At 37.3% G+C, this 22,938-nt stretch overlaps 1 protein-coding gene across 1 annotated transcript; it reads left to right on the forward strand.

Moving 5' to 3' along the window:
• Positions 1–5,059: 5,059 nt before the first annotated feature.
• Positions 5,060–16,816, forward strand: LOC133630488 (F-box/SPRY domain-containing protein 1). Its single transcript, XM_062022097.1, has 3 exons — positions 5,060–5,643; positions 10,782–11,138; positions 16,211–16,816. Exons 1-3 carry the CDS (start codon positions 5,329–5,331, stop codon positions 16,394–16,396), a joined length of 858 nt encoding a protein of 285 aa, XP_061878081.1. The 5' UTR covers positions 5,060–5,328; the 3' UTR covers positions 16,397–16,816.
• The last annotated feature ends 6,122 nt before the right edge of the window (positions 16,817–22,938 follow it).

Consider the following 22,938-nt stretch of genomic DNA (forward strand, 5'->3'; position numbering starts at 1 on the left):
TCTGTTATTATTAATAATTAATGATATTTACTCTTAATTGAACGGCTTAAAAGAGGAGAAAACACGAAAAAAATGACAAATACATTTTGAAACATAGTTTATCTTCAATTTCGACTCTTTAAAATTCAAAATTCAACCGAAAAAAAGAAGAGGAAAAACTAGCTAATTCGAATCTTTTTGAAAAAATTAAAAAAATAATTTATGGAACATCATTAGTAATTTTTCCTGATTAAGATTAATTTTAGAATTTTGATGACATGTTTTAAATAGGTTAAAATCCAATCTGCACTTTGTTAGAATATATAACAAATTGGACCAAGCTATATTTCTAACAAAGACAAATCGTAATTTTTTCTAGATTTTCCAGAACAAAAATTTTAAAAGAAATTCAAAAGACTTTGAAATAAGATTTACATTTGATTTTACAGATTTTCTAGCTTTGCCAGAATATTTTTTTGAATTTTAATCATAATAAGTTTGAAGAAATATTTCACAAATATTCTTCGTCAAAAAAACAGAAGCTAAAATGAAAAATTAAATTAAAATGTATTTATTATTCTTTACAATAAAAAAGATACATTTACTTGAACATTGATTTAAATTGTCAGGAAAGAAGAGGAAGGAATTTAAAAGGTAAAAAGGTATACGTGTTTAAAAATCCTAAAATCATTTTTAAGGTTGTATTTTTTCTCTAAAATTGTCTTTCTGAAAGTTACAAGAAGCAAAGTAAAAAAATTAATGAATTTATTTAAAGAAGTGAAGACAAAGTCTTTAAAATATTTTCTTGGATTTTCAAATTCTATTTGAGTTTTGTCTCTCTTGGAATTAAAAATGTCGAGCAAAGCGAGACCAGCTTGCTAGTAAATAAATACAATTTAAAAAAATAGAGGCAGCTCACTGGTAAGTGCTGCTATTTGAGCTATTTCTAGAACAGGCCAGCGGGCTACTCATCTGGTCCTTACGGGCTACCTGGTGCCCGCGGGCACCGCGTTGGTGACCCCTGTCCTACATAGACAATGTATGAATACATTAGATCTCTGTTGCTGCAGCAGCAGAGAGTATATTCTGTCTTGACACTTTGTATTGATATTTTGTATTACATTCTTCCCTTAAATGATCATGTTTACAGTGATTGTTTTATATGTATTTTTTATGTATGTCGCTTTGGATAAAAGCATCTGCCAAATACTTCAACATAAACATATATAAACACCTGCAAGTCTTTATATCAGTTAAAACCACCAATCTGTTTCACTGGATTCAGAATAAAACCAAATTCTGTCTTACAATCTTTATCTTCATCATTTATTTCAACGTTATGTTATTCAAGTATGACATTTTTAAATGTAATTAATTTAATTGACAAGCAATTATTTTATGGTCATACTGTTGTTTGCTAGCGGCTACAATTTCAGTATTATTGAAGATCTTTGCTCCTTCTCAACTCTATGGTAATATTCTTTTCACAAAATACAACCAATGGTACGTTATAGTTAAATCTTACTTGTGAAAAGTAATCCCCCGATTCCTATTTTCAACAGTCCGCTCATTTGAGCAGGAAAACGCTGAACACCATCTTTGTTTTCTACCTGTCAACTGTCAGTTTAGCATCTTTGTTTTATACCAGTCAACTGTCAGTTTAGCATCTTTGTTTTCTACCTGTCAACTGTCAGTTTAGCATCTTTGTTTTCTACCTGTCAACTGTCAGTTTAGCATCTTTGTTTTCTACCTGTCAACTGTCAGTTTAGCATCTTTGTTTTCTACCTGTCAACTGTCAGTTTAGGCTGCTCGCCGGCTCCTCGTCACCACTTCAAGATGGCGGCTGAATTTCTCGCTTCACAGCAGCCAATGCTGCGTAAAGGATGTCTATGAGTGCATAGGTCAGAGTAGTGCATGTTTTGTTGTTCTGTTTGAATAGAGCTGATCCATTTTATTTCCACTATTATAATTATCATTAAAATTATTACAATAAATACATTTATCGTTAAGATGCTGATAACGGCAACACTGACTGTATTGTACCATATGTCCCGGCAAGAAATCTGTGTTCAAAGAACTCCGGCTTATTAGTGATTCCCAAAGCCCAAAAAAAGTCTGCGGGCTATAGAGCGTTTTCTATTGGGGCTGCAGTACTCTGGAATGCCCTCCCGGTAACAGTTAGAGATGCTACCTCAGTAGAAGCATTTAAGTCCCATCTTAAAACTCATTTGTATACTCTAACCTTTTGGACCACTCATCTGTGCATCAGTTGGGGACGTCTCTGCGCTGCTGACCTGTCTCCACTCAAGATGATCTCCTGCTGGCCCCACTATGGACTGGACTCTCACTATTATGTTAGATCCACTATGGACTGGACTCTCACTATTATGTTAGATCCACTATGGACTGGACTCTCACTATTATGTTAGATCCACTATGGACTGGACTCTCACTATTATGTTAGATCCACTATGGACTGGACTCTCACTATTATGTTAGATCCACTATGGACTGAACTCTCACACTATCATGTTAGATCCACTATGGACTGGACTCTCACTATTATGTTAGATCCACTATGGACTGGACTCTCACACTATTATGTTAGATCCACTATGGACTGGACTCTCACTATTATGTTAGATCCACTATGGACTGAACTCTCACTATTATGTTAGATCCACTATGGACTGGACTCTCACTATTATGTTAGATCCACTATGGACTGGACTCTCACTATTATGTTAGATCCACTATGGACTGAACTCTCACACTATCATGTTAGATCTACTATGGACTGGACTCTCACTATTATGTTAGATCCGCTATGGACTGGACTCTCACTATTATGTTAGATCCACTATGGACTGAACTCTCACTATTATGTTAGATCCACTATGGACTGAACTCTCACACTATCATGTTAGATCCACTATGGACTGGACTCTCACTATTATGTTAGATCCACTATGGACTGGACTCTCACTATTATGTTAGAACCACTATGGACTGGACTCTCACTATTATGTTAGATCCACTATGGACTGGACTCTCACTATTATGTTAGATCCACTATGGACTGAACTCTCACACTATCATGTTAGATCCACTATGGACTGGACTCTCACTATTATGTTAGATCCGCTATGGACTGGACTCTCACTATTATGTTAGATCCACTATGGACTGAACTCTCACTATTATGTTAGATCCACTATGGACTGAACTCTCACACTATCATGTTAGATCCACTATGGACTGGACTCTCACTATTATGTTAGATCCACTATGGACTGGACTCTCACACTATTATGTTAGATCCACTATGGACTGGACTCTCACTATTATGTTAGATCCACTATGGACTGGACTCTCAGTGTTATGTTAGATCCACTATGGACTGGACTCTCACACTATTATGTTAGATCCACTATGGACTGGACTCTCACTATTATGTTAGATCCACTATGTACTGGACTCTCACTATTATGTTAGATCCACTATGGACTGGACTCTCACAATATTATGTTAGATCCACTATGGACTGGACTTTTACACTATTATGTTAGATCCACTATGGACTGGACTCTCACTATTATGTTAGATCCACTATGGACTGGACTCTCACTATTATGTTAGATCCACTATGGACTGGACTCTCACTATTATTTTAGATCCACTATGGACTGGACTCTCACTATTATGTTAGATCCACTATGGACTGAACTCTCACACTACCATGTTAGATCCACTATGGACTGGACTCTCACTATTATGTTAGATCCACTATGGACTGGACTCTCACTATTATGTTAGATCCACTATGGACTGGACTCTCACTATTATGTTGGATCCACTATGGACTGGACTCTCACACTATTATGTTAGATCCACTATGGACTGGACTCTCACTATTATGTTAGATCCACTATGGACTGAACTCTCACTATTATGTTAGATCCACTATGGACTGGAGTCTCACTATTATGTTAGATCCACTATGGACTGGACTCTCACTATTATGTTAGATCCACTATGGACTGGACTCTCACTATTATGTTAGATCCACTATGGACTGAACTCTCACACTACCATGTTAGATCCACTATGGACTGGACTCTCACTATTATGTTAGATCCACTATGGACTGGACTCTCACTATTATGTTAGATCCACTATGGACTCGACTCTCACTATTATGTTGGATCCACTATGGACTGGACTCTCACACTATTATGTTAGATCCACTATGGACTGGACTCTCACACTATTATGTTAGATCCACTATAGACTGGACTCTCACACTATTATGTTAGATCCACTATGGACTGGACTCTCACACTATTATGTTAGATCCACTATGGACTGGACTCTCACACTATTATGTTAGATCCACTATAGACTGGACTCTCACTGTTATGTTAGATCCACTATAGACTGGACTCTCACACTATTATGTTAGATCCACTATGGACTGGACTCTCACTATTATGTTAGATCCACTATGGACTGGACTCTCACTGTTATGTTAGATCCACTATGGACTGGACTCTCACACTATTTTTTATTGTTACTCTTTTTCTTTGTTTTTTCTTTTTTTATAGATATTTTACACTGTTGATTAGGTGTTTTTTGCTTAAACAATTGTGTGTAATAAAAGGTAGGTGTTGTATTTTTGTAGTCCATCCATCCATTTTCTACTGCTTGTCCCTAATTACTTACAAATTTTAGGTTACACAGTCTTGGGTCATTGTAAACGACAAATTGCATGAAAAATGCAAGAAAATACAACAATTAATAAGGGAACTTGAACTTTAGAATTGTTTTGTTTTGTGTGGACAAAACTACAATGTGTGATTTTTTTCCTTTTCCAATTCATGCGGCTCACTTCTATATGTTTGCATGTACGGAAAAATTGACAAAGAATCTTTAAAAAGTATCAGTCCCGCATTAACTTAGTATCGTCTCGATACTACATTGTTCAGTATCGCCTGCCCCAGTGACAGCGTTTGTCGTGACGTCACCTTCAAGGTCCTGGCAGGACGCAAACACTAATTTGACCTCGGCGGTGACTTAGTCTCATGTTACCACTTATTCCTCATAAATGAAGGATATAAACATGTTTGAATACGATTTAAAGATTTTGGCCTGGCTACGCACTCGGGTTGTGTATTATTAGTCTTTGTAGTTATTGTGCCTTCGAGGACCTCCACGCCCCCAGCCGTCGAAGTCGGAAGAGTGAGATCCAGACTGTTGTGGTTCCAGCGCCACCCACAAAATGTCGACCTTTTATTCATAACTGGGACTTATTCTGACGCGTTAACTGCTCCCACTCCGCTACATACGGCTATGATGTCGGGGGCGCCCGGGGGAGGCTCCTCTAGTCTGGGCGCGGCGTCGGGAGCTGGTTGCAGCTCCGCCGGCCCTCTTCACGCCGGGGCAGGCGCAGGGGTGGCGGGGAGGCTGCCCGCGCGGGTCCTGGAGCACATCTTCTCCTACTTGGAGATGCTGGATCTGACCCAGTGCGCCTTGGTGTGCTGGCACTGGAGCAACATGCTGGCGGATGAAAACAGCGAGGTGTGGCGGAGCCTGTGTGCCCGCTCGCTGAGCGACGAGGCGCTGCGGTCCGACATCCTGTGCAACCTCCCGTCCTACAAGGCCAAGGTGGGTTTCACACACTTGGACCGGATCGGACATCTTATACGCCGATAACGTCTACTGTGCACACCCACCATTCTGACTTGAAACGGGCCTAGCTGTGCCTAAACAATGTCTGTGTAGTCGAGGCACGATCCGGGTTTATTTTACGGCCGAATCCGATACCGATCATCCATGAGTGATATCGGCCGATACAATACCGATACCGATCGCATGTTTGAATTACTCCATCCGTTTGTTGACATCTAATATAATATCACGTTGTGATTGTACGTTTACAGTATATGGTTTCGCAGTTACAAGCAGCCTGTTGAAAGATGCCGTAACCCAAAAGCCAACAACACCCGCCTTCCGAAAAGTTTGAAAAAAAAAAAAGATTTTACTCATTAAAACAATGCAAACATATCAATTTTGGGGTCCCACATTTTTTGTAAGCGTTTTGAAAACAAATGATACATGTATGCATTATTCTGTTATATCTCACATTCTATATTGTGTTTTGGAAAAAGGTTGTCGTAAACGTTACTTAATTCATAAAAAAAAAAAAAAAGTTTTATGTAAATTTATTCAGTTAGTTTATTCATTTACTTTTTTCCTTCATGGATCTAAACTTTATTGTTTAAACGCCGATAATGTCTACCATGCACACCCACAGAGCAATAAATGCACGATTCTGACTTGAAATGGGCCTAACTGTACCTAATCAATGTCTGTGTAGTCGAGGCACGATCCGGGTTTATTTGACTGCCGAATCCGATACCGATCATCCATGAGTGAGATCGGCCGATACAATACCGATACCGATCGCATGTTTGAATTTCTCCATCCGTTTGTTGACATCTAATATCATAATAATATCACGTTGTGATGATACGTTTACAGTATATGGTTTCGCAGTTACAAGTAACCTGTTGAAAGAAGCCGTAACCCAAACACCAACAACACCCGCCTCACAAAAAATTTAGATTTTTTTTTTTTTTAAATTTTACTCATTAAAACAATGCAAAAATATCAATTCAAATGCGCAAGTGTAAAGCCTGGTGTATTGCATGTATTCCGACAAAGGATTTCTTCCCGGAAGTGAAAACCAGTGGTGGTCAACCAAAATGAATTTTAAAAATGGGGTCCCAAAGTAAATTTTTGGGGTCCCACTTTTTTTGTAAGCGTTTTGAAAACAAATGATAATGTAAACCCAAACACCAACAACACCCGCCCACCCGAAAAGTTAAAAAAAAAAAAAAAATATATATATATATATATATATATATATATATATATATATATATATATATATATATATATATATATATATATATATTTTACTCATTAATTAAAACAATGCAAAAATATACATTTTGGGGTCCCACATTTTTTGTAAGCGTTTTGAAAACAAATGATAAATGTATGCATTATTCTGTTGTATCGCACATTCTATATTGTGTTTTGGAAAAATGTTGTCATAAACGTTACTTAATTCATAAAAAAACAAAAAACAAAACAAAAAAATGTTTATGTAAATTTATTCAGTTAGTTTATTCATTTACTTTTTTCCTTCATGGATCTAAACTTTATTGTTTAAACGCCGATAATGTCTACCATGCACACCCACAGAGCAATAGATGCACGATTCTGACTTGAAATGGGCCTAACTGTACCTAATCAATGTCTGTGTAGTCGAGGCACGATCCGGGTTTATTTGACTGCCGAATCCGATACCGATCATCCATGAGTGAGATCGGCCGATACAATACCGATACCGATCGCATGTTTGAATTTCTCCATCCGTTTGTTGACATCTAATATCACGTTGTGATGATACGTTTACAGTATATGGTTTCGCAGTTACAAGTAACCTGTTGAAAGAAGCCGTAACCCAAACACCAACAACACCCGCCTCCCAAAAAATTTGGATTTAAAAAAAAAAAGTTTTACTCATTAAAACAATGCAAAAATACCAATTTTAAAAATAATTGTGTTCATGATTACATCTCAGATGCGCGAGTGTAAAGCCTGGTGTGTTGCATGTATTCCGACAAAGGATTTCTTCCCGGAAGTGAAAACCAGTGAAAAATCAAACTATGAATTTTTAAAAAGGGGTCCCACAGTAAATTTTTGGGGTCCCACATGGATCTAAACTTTACCGTTTATACGCCGATAATGTCTACAGCCACAGAGCAATAGATGCACGATTCTGACTTGAAATGGGCCTAACTGTACCTAAACAATGTCTGTGTAGTCGAGGCACGATTCGGGTTTATTTGACTGCCGAATCCGATACCGATCATCCATGAGCAAGATCGGCCGATCGGCATGTTTGAATTTCTCCATCCGTTTGTTGACATCTAATATACATAATAATATCATGTTGTGATTGTACGTTTACAGTATATGGTTTCGCAGTTACAAGTAGCCTGTTTAAAGAAGCCGTAACCCAAACACCAACAACACCCGCCTCCCTAAAAGTTTGAAAAAACAAAACAAAAGATTTTACTCATTAAAACAATGCAAAAATATCAATTTTGGGGTCCCACATTTTTTGTAAGCGTTTTGAAAACAAATGATACATGTATGCATTATTCTGTTATATCTCTCATTCTATATTGTGTTTTGGAAAAAGGTTGTCGTAAACGTTACTTAATTCATAAAAAAAACAAAACAAAATAAAACAAAATTTTATGTAAATTTATTCAGTTAGTTTATTCATTTACTTTTTTCCTTCATGGATCTAAACATTATTGTTTAAACGCCGATAATGTCTACCGTGCACACCCACAGAGCAATAGATGCACGATTTTGACTTGAAATGGGCCTAACTGTACCTAATCAATGTCTGTGTAGTCGAGGCACGATCCGGGTTTATTTGACTGCCGAATCCGATACCGATCATCCATGAGTGAGATCGGCCGATACAATACCGATACCGATCGCATGTTTGAATTTCTCCATCCGTTTGTTGACATCTAATATCATAATATCACGTTGTGATGATACGTTTACAGTATATGGTTTCGCAGTTACAAGTAACCTGTTGAAAGAAGCCGTAACCCAAACACCAACAACACCCGCCTCACAAAAAATTTAGATTTTTTTTTTTTTTTAAATTTTACTCATTAAAACAATGCAAAAATATCAATTCAAATGCGCGAGTGTAAAGCCTGGTGTATTGCATGTATTCCGACAAAGGATTTCTTCCCGGAAGTGAAAACCAGTGGTGGTCAACCAAAATTAATTTTAAAAATGGGGTCCCACAGTAAATTTTTGGGGTCCCACTTTTTTTGTGAGCGTTTTGAAAACAAATGATAATGTAAACCCAAACACCAACAACACCCGCCCACCCGAAAAGTTTAAAAAAAAAAATATATATATATATATATATTTTACTCATTAATTAAAACAATGCAAAAATATACATTTTGGGGTCCCACATTTTTTGTAAGCGTTTTGAAAACAAATGATAAATGTATGCATTATTCTGTTGTATCGCACATTCTATATTGTGTTTTGGAAAAATGTTGTCATAAACGTTACTTAGTTCATTAAAAAAAATAATACAAAAGAAAACTAAATTTTATGTAAATGTATTCAGTTATAAACATTTGTTCACTTTTTTCCTTCAAGGATCTAAACTTTACCGTTTATACACCGATAATGTCTACCATGCACACCCACAGAGCAATAAATGCACAATTCTGACTTGAAATGGGCCTAACTGTACCAAAACAATGTCTGTGTGGTCGAGGCACGATCCGGGTTTATTTTACAGCCGAATCCGATACCGATCATCCATGAGTGATATCGGCCGATACATACCATGTGTGAATTTTTCCATCCCTTTGTTGACATCTAATATCATAATAATATCACGTTGTGATTGTACGTTTACAGTATATGGTTTCGCAGTTACAAGTAGCCTGTTGAAAGAAGCCGTAACCCAAACACCAACAACACCCGCCTCCCAAAAAATTTGGATTTAAAAAAAAAAAGTTTTACTCATTAAAACAATGCAAAAATACCAATTTTAAAATTAATTGTGTTCATGATTACATCTCACATGCGCGAGTGTAAAGCCTGGTGTGTTGCATGTATTCCGACAAAGGATTTCTTCCCGGAAGTGAAAACCAGTGAAAAATCAAACTATGAATTTTTAAAATGGGGTCCCACAGTAAATTTTTGGGGTCCCACATGGATCTAAACTTTACCGTTTGTACGCCGATAATGTCTACTATGCACACCCACAGAGCAATAAATGCACGATTCTGACTTGAAACGGGCCTAACTTTACCAAAACAATGTCTGTGTAGTCGAGGTACGATCCAGGTTTATTTTACGGCCGAATCCGATACCAATCATCCATGGGTGAGATCGGCCGATACAATACCGATACCGATCGCATGTGTGAATTTTTCCATCCGTTTGTTGACATCTAATATCATAATAATATCACGTTGGGATACGTTTACACTATATGGTTTCCTAGTTACAAGCAGCCTGTTGAAAGAAGCCGTAACCCAAACACCAACAACACCCGCCCTCCCGAAAAGTAAAAAAAAAAAAAAAAAGATTTTACTCATTAAAACAATGCAAAAATATCAATTTTGGGGTCCACTTTTTTTGTAGGCGTTTTAAAAGCAAATGATAAATGTATGCATTATTCTGTTATACATCACATTCTATATTGTGTTTTGGAAAAAGGTTGTCGTAAACATTAATTCATTAAAAAAAATAATACTAAAGAAAACACATTTTAATGTACATTTATTCAGTTATAAACATTTGTTCGCTTTTTTCCTTCATGGATCTAAACTTTACCGTTTATACGCCGATAATGTCTACTACGCACACCCAGGATTCTGACTTGAAATGGGCCTAAGTATACCTAAACAATGTCTGTGTAGTCGAGGCACGATCCGGGTTTATTTTACAGCCGAATCCGATACCGATCACCCATGAGTGATATCGGCCGATACAATACAGATACCGATCGCATGTTTGAATTATTCCATCCGTTTGTTGACATCTAATATCATAATAATATCACGTTGTGATTGTACGTTTACAGTATATGGTTTCCTAGTTACAAGTAGCCTGTTGAAAGAAGCCATAACCCAAACACCAACAACATTTTCCCTCCCGGTCCCCGACAGCTCAAATCTTACCAACACGCTCTGAGCTCCCACGATTGCTCCCGCAACGTGTACGTGAAGAAGAACGGTTTCACCCTGCACCGCAACCCCATCGCCCAGAGCACCGACGGGGCGCGGGGCAAGATCGGCTTTTCGGAGGGGCGCCACGCCTGGGAGATCTGGTGGGAAGGGCCCCTGGGGACGGTGGCGGTGATCGGCCTGGCCACGAAGCGGGCGTCCATGCAGTGCCAGGGCTACGTGGCCCTGCTGGGCAGCGACGACCAGAGCTGGGGATGGAACCTGGTGGACAACAACCTGCTGCACAACGGGGAAGTGAGCGGGAACTTCCCGCAGTGCAACAACGCGCCCAAATATCAGGTAGGAGACTCCCGCTTTTCCTAAGAGATGCCAGCTCGTTTTTCCAACAATTAAAGAACCCATAGCCTCCAGACTAGTCTCAAAAGTTATCTTTATCAATTTATGCTCCTGAAAATTAATCTGGCTGTCATTTCCCATAATATCACTTAATTATCTACCCATTACTCAAAAACTAACTGTACTTGAACGCCCCCTCTTGGTGTGATGTCATCTACAGAACCGGAGCCCATTTCTCCGCATAGGCAGTGTGGAGAAAACATGTCAACTATTATTTTCAGCACTTCATTGCCCGTTTTTTGTCACCCTGGTCAACGATGACCTCAAAACTGATATGGTAACTAGAGATGATAAATGCTTTAAAATGTAATATCGAAAATTATCGGTATCATTTTTTTAATATCGGTATCGGTTTAAAAAAAAAAAAAAATTTTATTAATTTTTTTATTAAATTAACATAAAAAACACAAGATACACTTACAATTAGTGCACCAACCCAAAAACCTCCCTCCCCCATTTACACTCATTCACACAAAAGGGTTGTTTCTTTCTGTTATTAATATTCTGGTTCCTACATTATATATCAATATATATCAATACAGTCTGCAAGGGATACAGTCCGTAAGCACACATGATTGTGCATGCTGCTGGTCCACTAATAGTACTAACCTTTAACAGTTAATTTTACTCATTTTCATTAATTACTAGTTTCTATGTATCTGTTTTTATATTGTTGTACTTTCTTTTTTATTCAAGAAAATGTTTTTAATTTATTTTTATTTTATTAATATTTTAAAAAAGGACCTTATCTTCACCATACCTGGTTGTCCAAATTAGGCATAATAATGTGTTAAATTCCACGACTGTATATATCGGTATCGGTTGATATCGGTATCGGTAATTAAAGAGTTGGACAATATCGAAATATCGGATATTGGCAAAAAGCCATTATCCGACATCCCTAATGGTAACACAAAAATATAAAATAATCGCCAGTTCCGGAGTTTTTCATAGACACCATAGCTTGAGGAAACATCAGTAGAAGAGGATGCAAAATAGAATACTAGTGGCTCGGGATGGGAATGGATACGATTTTTCCCGATTCTGCTTAACGATTCGGTTCTTTATCGGTTTTCTTAGCAATTCTTATTTGGAAAACATAATAATATGATGGTTAAGCATCAATTTTGTTTAGTTTAGAGTAGAGTTTGATTGATTGAAACTTTTATTAGTAGATTGCACAGTACAGTACATATTCCGTACAATTGACCACTAAATGGTAAGTTTTTCAACTTGTTAAGTCCACGTTAATCAAGTCATGGTATAAATATATACTATCTTCATAATACAGTCATCACACAAGATAATCATCAGAGTATATACATTGAATTATTTACATTATTTACAATCCGGGGGGTGGGATGTGGAGGGGGGGTTAGGTTTGGTTGATATCAGCACTTCAGTCATCAACAATTATATAATCTGAGAAATGGACATTGTAACAGTGTAGGTCTGACTTGGTAGGATATGTAGCTGGGCAAATATTTTGACTCGGGGGGTCACGTTGAGAGAAAAAATGTAGGTGTTCCAAATTGTGTCCTAACTTGTTAGAAAATATTTATTTGTAACTATTTTGGTGGGAATTTTACCAGTGGACATAATGAGGTGTGTGTTAAGAAGCAGTGTGGAATTGTAATGACAAGTTACAGTCCCGTTATAAGGCGTTTGAGCGTTTTTCAACCCTTTTTTGGAGCCAAGGCACATGTTTTTCATTGAAAAAATTCTGCGGCACACCACAAGCTGAAATCATTAAAACAACATCGACAATAAAAAGTCGTTCTCGCAATTGTTGGATATGAATTTAAAGCATAACCAAGCATGCATGACTATAGCTCTTGTCTCAAAGTAGGTGTACTGTCGCCACCTGTCACATCACGCCTTGAATTATCTTGAGTTTTTTGGTGTGTAGTGTTTTAGTCCTTGTCTTGTGCTCCTTTTTTGGTGGCTTTTTCCCGTTTTGTTGGTATTTTCCTGTTGCAGTTTCATGTCTTCCTTGAGCGCTATTCTCCACACCTGCTTTGTTTTTTCGCAATCAAGACTATTTAAGTCGTGCGGACGCTTTTCTTCTTTGTGGGGACATTGTCGATTGTCATGTCATGTTCGGATGTACTTTGTGGACGCCATCTCTGCTCCACACGCTGTAAGTCTTTGCTGTCGTCCAGCATTTTGTGTTTTGTTTACTTTGCAGCCAGTTCAGTTTTAGTTTCGTTCTTGCAATTAGCTACCTGCTGCCACCTACTGATATGGAAGAGTATTACATGGTTACTCTGCTGAGCTCTAGACCAGGCCTGGGCAATTATTTTGACTCGGGGGCCAAATTTATCAATCAATCAATCAATCAATGTTTATTTATATAGCCCTAAATCACAAGTGTCTCAAAGGGCTGTACAAGCCACAACGACATCCTCGGTACAGAGCCCACATACGGGCAAGGAAAAACTCACCCCAGTGGGACGTCGGTGAATGACTATGAGAAACCTTGGAGAGGACCGCATATGTGGGTAACCCCCCCCCCCTCTCTCTCTATAATTTTAGAGAAAAAATTTAGAGAAAAAAAATGTGTCTGGGGCCGGTATATCTATTTTTTTGGAAAACTAATACAAAACCTCACAATAAAGTCTGATTGAATGCTAAAAATGTTATGACAGACCGCCTTAAAAATGGAATGGAATTTTAAATTTTTCTATGAACGATACAACCCTGAATATTGAGAACATATGAATGTCACACCCCCTCTCAATCGACATATTTTACAATCAAGCCACACCCACACTGCTTGGTGCCTCGTCTGACCTACTGTGATGTAGATTACCATAGTAACTAGTAGGGTTGTACAGTATACGGGTACTAGTATAGTACCGCGATACTAATGAATCATATTCGGTACCATACCGCCTCTGAAAAGTACCGGTCCGCCACACTCTAAGATTTAAAAAAAATTAATAAATCCAATAATGCAATTTTTTCTGGTTCCCTTTATTTAGAAAAATATCGAAATAATATTAGTATCAGGACAACACTAGTCACTAAAATATCATGCAAAAGCGCAGATTCCAAGCATTGAAATACTTAGTATAGTTGAAGACTTATGGTCATTAGAAAACATCACTGCACATCATAATGGCAGCTACACTTTCCATCTTAAAGATATAAAACAATTATTTGGGAATGTCCGGCGGGCCAGATTGAAAAGCTTAACGGGGCCGCATGTGGCCCCCGGGCCTTAATTTGCCCAGGTCTGCTCTAGACAGTACAGACACTCAACAATGGCACATTTACGGATTACAATTACTTGTGTGCAAAAAATATTTTTAACCCAGTTAGGTGAAATTACATAATCTCCCACGGCACACCAGACTGTATCTCACGGCACAGTGGTTGAAAAACACTGATCTACAAACCCCGTTTCCATATGAGTTGGGAAATGGTGTTAGATGTAAATATAAACGGAATACAATGATTTGCAAATCCTTTTCAACCCATATTCAGTTGAATATGCTACAAAGACAACATATTTGAGGTTCAAACTGATAAACATTTTTTTTTTGTTGCAAATAATCATTAACTTTAGAATTTGATGCCAGCAACACGTGACAAAGAAGTTGGGAAAGGTGGCAATAAATACTGATAAAGTTGAGGAATGCTCATCAAACACTTATTTGGAACATCCCACAGGTGTGCAGGCTAATTGGGAACAGGTGGGTGCCATGATTGGGTATAAAAGTAGATTCCATGAAATGCTCAGTCATTCACAAACAAGGATGGGGCGAGGGTCACCACTTTGTCAACAAATGTGTGAGCAAATTGTTGAACAGTTTAAGAAAAACCTCTCAACCAGCTATTGCAAGGAATTTAGGGATTTCACCATCTACGCTCCGTAATATCATCAAAGGGTTCAGAGAATCTGGAGAAATCACTGCACGTAAGCAGCTAAGCCCGTGACCTTCGATCCCTCAGGCTGTAATGCATCAACAAGCGACATCAGTGTGTAAAGGATATCACCACATGGGCTCAGGAACACTTCAGAAACCCACTGTCAGTAACTACAGTTGGTCGCTACATCTGTAAGTGCAAGTTAAAACTCTCCTATGCAAGGCAAAAACAGTTTATCAACAACACCCAGAAACGCCGTCGGCTTCGCTGGGCCTGAGCTCATCTAAGATGGACTGATACAAAGTGGAAAAGTGTTCTGTGGTCTGACGAGTCCACATTTCAAATTGTTCTTGGAAACTGTGGACGTCGACCAAAGAGGAAAAGAACCATCCGGATTGTTTTAGGCGCAAAGTGTAAAAGCCAGCATGTGTGATGGTATGGGGGTGTATTAGTGCCCAAGACATGGGTAACTTACACATCTGTGAAGGCACCATTAATGCTGAAAGGTACATACAGGTTTTGGAGCAACATATGTTGCCATCCAAGCAACGTTACCATGGACGCCCCTGCTTATTTCAGCAAGACAATGCCAAGCCACGTGTTACATCAACGTGGCTTCATAGTAAAAGAGTGCGGGTACTAGACTGGCCTGCCTGTAGTCCAGACTTGTCTCCCATTGAAAATGTGTGGCGCATTATGAAGCCTAAAATAGCACAAGGGAGACCCCCGGACTGTTGAACAACTTAAGCTGTACATCAAGGAAGAATGGGAAAGAATTCCACCTGAAAAGCTTCAAAAATGTGTCTCCTCAGTTCCCAAACCTTTACTGAGTGTTGTTAAAAGGAAAGGCCATGTAACACAGTGGTGAACATGCCCTTTCCCAACTACTTTGGCACGTGTTGCAGCCATGAAATTCTAAGTTAATTATTTGCAAAAAAAAAAAAAAAAAGTTTATGAGTTTGAACATGAAATATCTTGTCTTTGTAGTGCATTCAACTGAATATGGGTTGAAAAGGATTTGCAAATCATTGTATTCCGTTTATATTTACATCTAACACAATTTCCCAACTCATATGGAAACGGGGTTTGTACACTGTTATGTAACAGTTTGCTTTTGTGCATTCTAACACTGCTTTCTACAGATCGGAGAGCGGATACGAGTAATTCTCGACATGGATGACAAGACGTTAGCCTTCGAGAGGGGGTTTGAGTTTCTCGGCATCGCCTTCCGGGGGCTGCCCAAAGCCTGCCTGTTCCCCGCCGTCTCCGCGGTGTACGGCAACACCGAGGTCACCATGGTGTACTTGGGGAAACCGCTGGACGGCTGAAGGCCGCCGAGGCCCGGAAAAACGTTTTTTTGCTCCCTCAAGGAACCGTTACCATCGGAGGACTGTTGGCATCTCTACTACAGCTTAGCATGGGTCCCCACTTGCACCGCGAGGAAGACTTTTTTTCCTCTTCCGTGTCAAAGACCAGGCATTTTACGTACACAATTTTCATCCGAGTCAGTGAAGTAAGTTATTTTTCAACGTGGCAAACACTAGTAAATATTCATTCAAAAAAAAGCTCACTCTAGGATACCCCATGTGTATTATATTATACACTGTGTGCCACATCCATGTCTATGTGTCATATTAACGTGTGTCCCTTTTATTGTGCTACTCAAAGTTACACTATACTATTTATTTGTCCATGGTACTACTACAGCTGCTGTACGGTTTACAAGCTGCAAAATAAAGTCATTACGTGGTGCCACTCTTAACAGTTGAGATGTCATGTGTTTCTTCCCAATTTGCACATATTGTGGTTACATGTCCTTAGAACAGAGGTCACCAACGCGGTGCCCGTGGGCACCAGGTAGCCCGTAAGGACCAGATGAGTCGCCCGCTGGCCTGTTCTAAAAATAGCTCAAATAGCAGCACTTACCAGTGAGCTGCCTCTATTTTTTAAATTGTATTTATTTACTAGCAAGCTGGTCTCGCTTTGCTCGACATTTTTAATTCTAAGAGAGACAAAACTCAAATAGAATTTGAAAATCCAAGAAAATATTTTAAAGACTTGGTCTTCACTTGTTTAAATAAATTCATACATTTTTTTACTTTGCTTCTTATAACTTTCAGAAAGACAATTTTAGAGAAAAAATACAACCTTAAAAATTATTTTAGGATTTTTAAACACATATACCTTTTTACCTTTTAAATTCCTTCCTCTTTCCTGACAATTTAAATCAATGTTCAAGTAAATGTATCTTTTTTATTGTAAAGAATAATAAATACATTTTAATTTAATTTTTCATTTTAGCTTCTGTTTTTTTGACGAAGAATATTTGTGAAATATTTCTTCAAACTTATTATGATTAAAATTCAAAAAAAATATTCTGGCAAAGCTAGAAAATCTGTAGAATCAAATTTAAATCTTATTTCAAAGTCTTTTGAATTTCTTTTAAAATTTTTGTTCTGGAAAATCTAGAAAAAATGATGATTTGTCTTTGTTAGAAATATAGCTTGGTCCAATTTGTTATATATTCTAACAAAGTGCAGATTGGATTTTAACCTATTTAAAACATGTCATCAAAATTCTAAAATTAGTCTTAATCAGGAAAAATTACTAATGATGTTCCATAAATTATTTTTTTTAATTTTTTCAAAAAGATTCGAATTAGCTAGTTTTTCTCTTCTTTTTTTCGGTTGAATTTTGAATTTTAAAGAGTCGAAATTGAAGATAAACTATGTTTCAAAATTTAATTGTCATTTTTTTCATGTTTTCTCCTCTTTTAAACCGTCCAATTAAGAGTACATATCATTAATTATTAATAATAACATAGAGTTAAAGGTAAATTGAGCAAATTGGCTATTTCTGGCAATTTATTTAAGTGTGTATCAAACTGGTAGCCCTTCGCATTAATCAGTACCCAAGAAGTAGCTCTTGCTTTCAAAAAGGTTGGTGACCCCTGACTTAGAATGTCAGCACTGCACGTATTTGTGTCATCAGTTATATTTTCCACTCAGTGTCTTATGTTTCCACAAGAGGTCAGTACAGTGTTCTTCCTGTGCATGCTCTGGCAATTAGCTGCCATACACATTGATTGTTTAAAGCAGGGGTGTCCAAACTTTCTTGCCTTGGGGGCCACATTGGGCTAAAAAATGTGCGTGTAAAGTAATAATTAATAAATACCGTATTTTTCGAACTATAAGTCGCAGTTTTTTTTCATAGTTTGGCCGGGGGTGCGACTTATACTCAGGAGCGACTTGTGTGTGAAATTATTAACACATTAGCGTAAAATATCAAATAATATTATTTATCTCATTCACGTAAGAGACTAGACGTATAAGATTTCATGGGATTTAGCGATTAGGAGTGACAGATTGTTTGGTAAACGTATAGCATGTTCTATATGTTATAGTTATTTGAATGACTCTTACCATAATATGTTACGTTAACATACCAGGCACGTTCTCAGTTGGTTATTTATGCCTCATATAACGTACACTTATTCAGCCTGTTGTTCACTATTCTTTATTTATTTTAAATTGCCTTTCAAATGTCTATTCTTGGTGTTGGCTTTTATCAAATACATTTCCCCCCAAAATGCGACTTATGTATGTTTTTTTCCTTCTTTATTATGCATTTTCGGCAGGTGCGACTTATACTCCGAAAAATACGGTAATATATATATATACATACACACATACATATACACTACTGTTCAAAAGTTTGGGGTCACATTGAAATGTCCTTATTTTTGAAGGAAAAGCACTGTACTTTTCAATGAAGATAACTTTAAACTAGTCTTAACTTTAAAGAAATACACTCTATACATTGCTAATGTGGTAAATGACTATTCTAGCTGCAAATGTCTGGTTTTTGGTGCAATATCTACATAGGTGTATAGAGGCCCATTTCCAGAAACTATCACTCCAGTGTTCTAATGGTACAATGTGTTTGCTCATTGGCTCAGAAGGCTAATTGATGATTAGAAAACCCTTGTGCAATCATGTTCACACATCTGAAAACAGTTTAGCTCGTTACAGAAGCTACAAAACTGACCTTCCTTTGAGCAGATTGAGTTTCTGGAGCATCACATTTGTGGGGTCAATCATACGCTCAAAATGGCCAGAAAAAGAGAACTTTCATCTGAAACTCGACAGTCTATTCTTGTTCTTAGAAATGAAGGCTATTCCACAAAATTGTTTGGGTGACCCCAAACTTTTGAACGGTAGTGTATACATATATATGTATACATATACACACATACAGTTGCGATCAAAAGTTGACATACACTTGTAAAGAACATGACGTCATGGCTGTCTTGAGTTTCCAATCATTTCTACAACTGTTATTTTTTTGTGATAGAGTGATTGGAGCACATACTTGTTGGTCACAAAAAACATTAATGAAGTTTGGTTCTTTTATGAATTTATTATGGGTCTACTGAAAATGTGAGCAAATGTGCTGGGTCAAAAGTATACATACAGCAATGTTAATATTTGCTTACATGTCCCTTGGCAAGTTTCACTGCAATAAGGCGCTTTTGGTAGCCACCCACAAGCTTCTGCTTGAATTTTTGACCACTCCTCTTGACAAAATTGGTGCAGTTCAGCTAAATGTGTTGGTTTTCTGACATGGACTTGTTTCTTCAGCATTGTCCACACGTTTAAGTCAGGACTTTGGGAAGGCCATTCTAAAACCTTCATTCTAGCCTGATTTAGCCATTCCTTTACAACTTTTGACGTGTGTTTGGGGTCATTGTCCTGTTGGAACACCCAACTGCGCCCAAAACCCAACCTCCGGGCTGATGATTTTAGCTTGTCCTGAAGAATTTGAAGGTAATCCTCCTTTTTCATTGTCCCATTTAAAGCACCAGTTCTATTGGCAGCAAAACAGGCCCAGAGCATAATACCACCACCACCATGCTTGACGGTAGGCATGGTGTTCCTGGGTTTAAAGGCCTCCCCTTTTCTCCTCCAAACATATTGCTGGGTATTGTGGCCAAACAGCATCAATTTTTGTTTCATCAGACATCACATGGACAAAAATAAGACCTTCTGGAGGAAAGTTCTGTGGTCAGATGAAACAAAAATTGAACATTGCTGTATGTATATTTTTGACCCAGCAGATTTGGTCACATTTTCAGTAGACCCATAATAAATTCATAAAAGAACCAAACTTCATGAATGTTTTTTTGTGACAAACAAGTATGTGCTCCAATCACAAAAAAATAAGAGTTGTAGAAATGATTGGAAACTCAAGACAGCCATGACATCATGTTCTTTACAAGTGTATGTCAACTTTTGATCGCGACTGTATGTATGTATATGTATGTGTATATAATATATATATATATATATATATATATATATATATATATATATATATATATATATATATATATATATATATATATGTATATATATATATATATATATATATATATATATATATATATATATATATATATATATATATATATATATATAGACATAAATATGTGTGCCTACATATTATAATAATATAATGGATACATAATAATTATAATTGAATATTAAGAGTATGTGAAGGTTCAACTCCAGCCTTGTTTACATACGTAACGACCTCAGAGCTTTGAAATCAATCAGAAGTATCAAGCAGCTAAAATGCAGCAAACATGGATAAGTGTTGTTGTTTTTTTGCATTTTTCCCATCATGCCTTGCAATGGATTAAAAAAAGGGGTGTAATTTTGAATTTTTTTGTTTTTTTATAATATCGCCAACATTCAGTGAGCAGGTTGTGTTATGTGAAATGTTTGTTGACTTTTTGTGCTGGCTGAAGTTTTTTTTTTTTTTTTCTGCATCATGACTAGAGAAGGTTGTTTGGATTGGGTCATAGAAGTGAACAGAGTTGTCAAAGTTGTTTTCACTGAGTGCCATTTCTAACAGTGAATACTATTATTACACACTTTTTTTATGCATTTTATTAGTAGATTTTTTCAAACTAAAATGTAAAAAGGGGGCCATTTCTAACAGTGAATACTATTATTACACACTTTTTTAATGCATTTCATTAGTAGATTTTTAAAAACTAAAATGTAAAAAGGGGGCCATTTCTAACAGTGAATACTATTATTACACACTTTTTAAATGCATTTTATTAGTAGATTTTTTAAAACTAAAATGTAAAAAGGGGGCCATTTCTAACAGTGAATACTATTATTACACTTTTTTTAAAGCATTTTATTAGTAGATTTTTTTAAACTAAAATGTTAAAAAAAGGGGGCCATTTCTGACAGTGAATACTATTACACACTTTTTAAATGCATTTTATTAGTGGATTTTTCAAAACTAAAATGTAAAAAAAAATATGGTAAGTTGCAACCTCAAAATGTAGTGTATATTACTGTAAATGGAAAAACAGCACTGCTGTTTTTATGGTAAAAAAAAAAAAGGCAGCTCAGTTGCCAGAATTTTACTGTAAAATTTACATTTGTTTTTTTACTGTAAAAAAACAAACTGCAATTTTACAGTAACATTTTGGCAACAAGGTACTAGTTTGTTTTTCAAGATTCCATACTTATTTTCTCAGAATTAAGGTATATATTTTTACTGAGGTGGATCGAAAAATGTAACTGTTATTTTCTTGATTTCTTTTAGTGTTCCTTAAAGGGGAACTGCCCTTTTATTTGGAATTTTTGCCTATCGTTGTCAATCATTATTAAAGACATGAGAAATTTATTTTTTAATGCATTCTAAATATGAAATAATTGTAAATAAAAGATCGCTTACAGCGGAGACAATGGGAGGTCCTCTATTCCACCCATAAAATTCGATAACCATTCAAAAAGTGCCAAAAATACTCCATTTACATTTCGTGACTTGAATATTAACCAAGTATTAGTGATATTGTTATTACGCGTGCTAACGCAGACAAACTATTTATAGCAGCGCTGTGATCCATTCCTGCGTCCCTATGTTTACATCGAGTGGTCTGCTGCTTCCTCGCTTCCTTGCTCCCTGTAAGTTTATTCTAGATCATAAATAATGCATCTCACCTGGACAGAAGAAGTCTGAGTAGGTATTCCGACAAGTTGGGACACTCTTGACAGCCATTTTTGGCCTGGAACTGGCGAAGACGACATCATTCTTCATCTAAATTGGAATATATGAACATCCTGGCAGTCGGCATCCTAATGACAGCTGACCTCGTACAGTAAGTGATGTTTTATTAGGTTTGTTGGCTCTCATCAAGACTGCAGTGAATAATGTTCAGTGATGAAGAACGCTGAGATGCATATTTGCTTAAAATGATCAAAATACGTAAATATTATTGTTAATGTTATTATAAATGTTACTACATTACATATATACCTACATCATGTATATGAAACCATATTGGGGGTGTTTGGATGTGATCTTGTCCTTTCGGTCATGACCCAAAGCTCATGACCATAGGTGAGGATGGGAATGTAGATCGACCGCTAAATTGAGAGCTTTGCCTTCCGGCTCAGCTCCTTCTTCACCACAACGGATCGATACAGGGTCCGCATTACTGAAGATGCCGCACCGATCCGCCTGTCAATCTCACGATCTACTCTTCCCTCACTCGTGAACAAGACTCCGAGGTACTTGAACTCCTCCACTTGGGGCAGGGTCTTCTCCCCAACCCGGAGATGGCACTTCACCCTTTTCCGGGCGAGAACCATGGACTCGAACTTGGAGGTGCTGATTACCATCCCAGTCACTTCACACTTGGCTGCGAACCGATCCAGTAAGAGATGAAGATCCTGGCCAGATGAAGCCATCAGGACCACATCATCTGCAAAAAGCAGAGACCTAATCCTGCAGCCACCAAACTGGATCCCCTCAAAGCCCTGACTGCGCCTAAAAATTCTGTCCA

The sequence above is a fragment of the Entelurus aequoreus genome, linkage group LG15, assembly GCF_033978785.1.
Source record: "Entelurus aequoreus isolate RoL-2023_Sb linkage group LG15, RoL_Eaeq_v1.1, whole genome shotgun sequence".
Classification (NCBI taxonomy): domain Eukaryota; kingdom Metazoa; phylum Chordata; class Actinopteri; order Syngnathiformes; family Syngnathidae; genus Entelurus; species Entelurus aequoreus.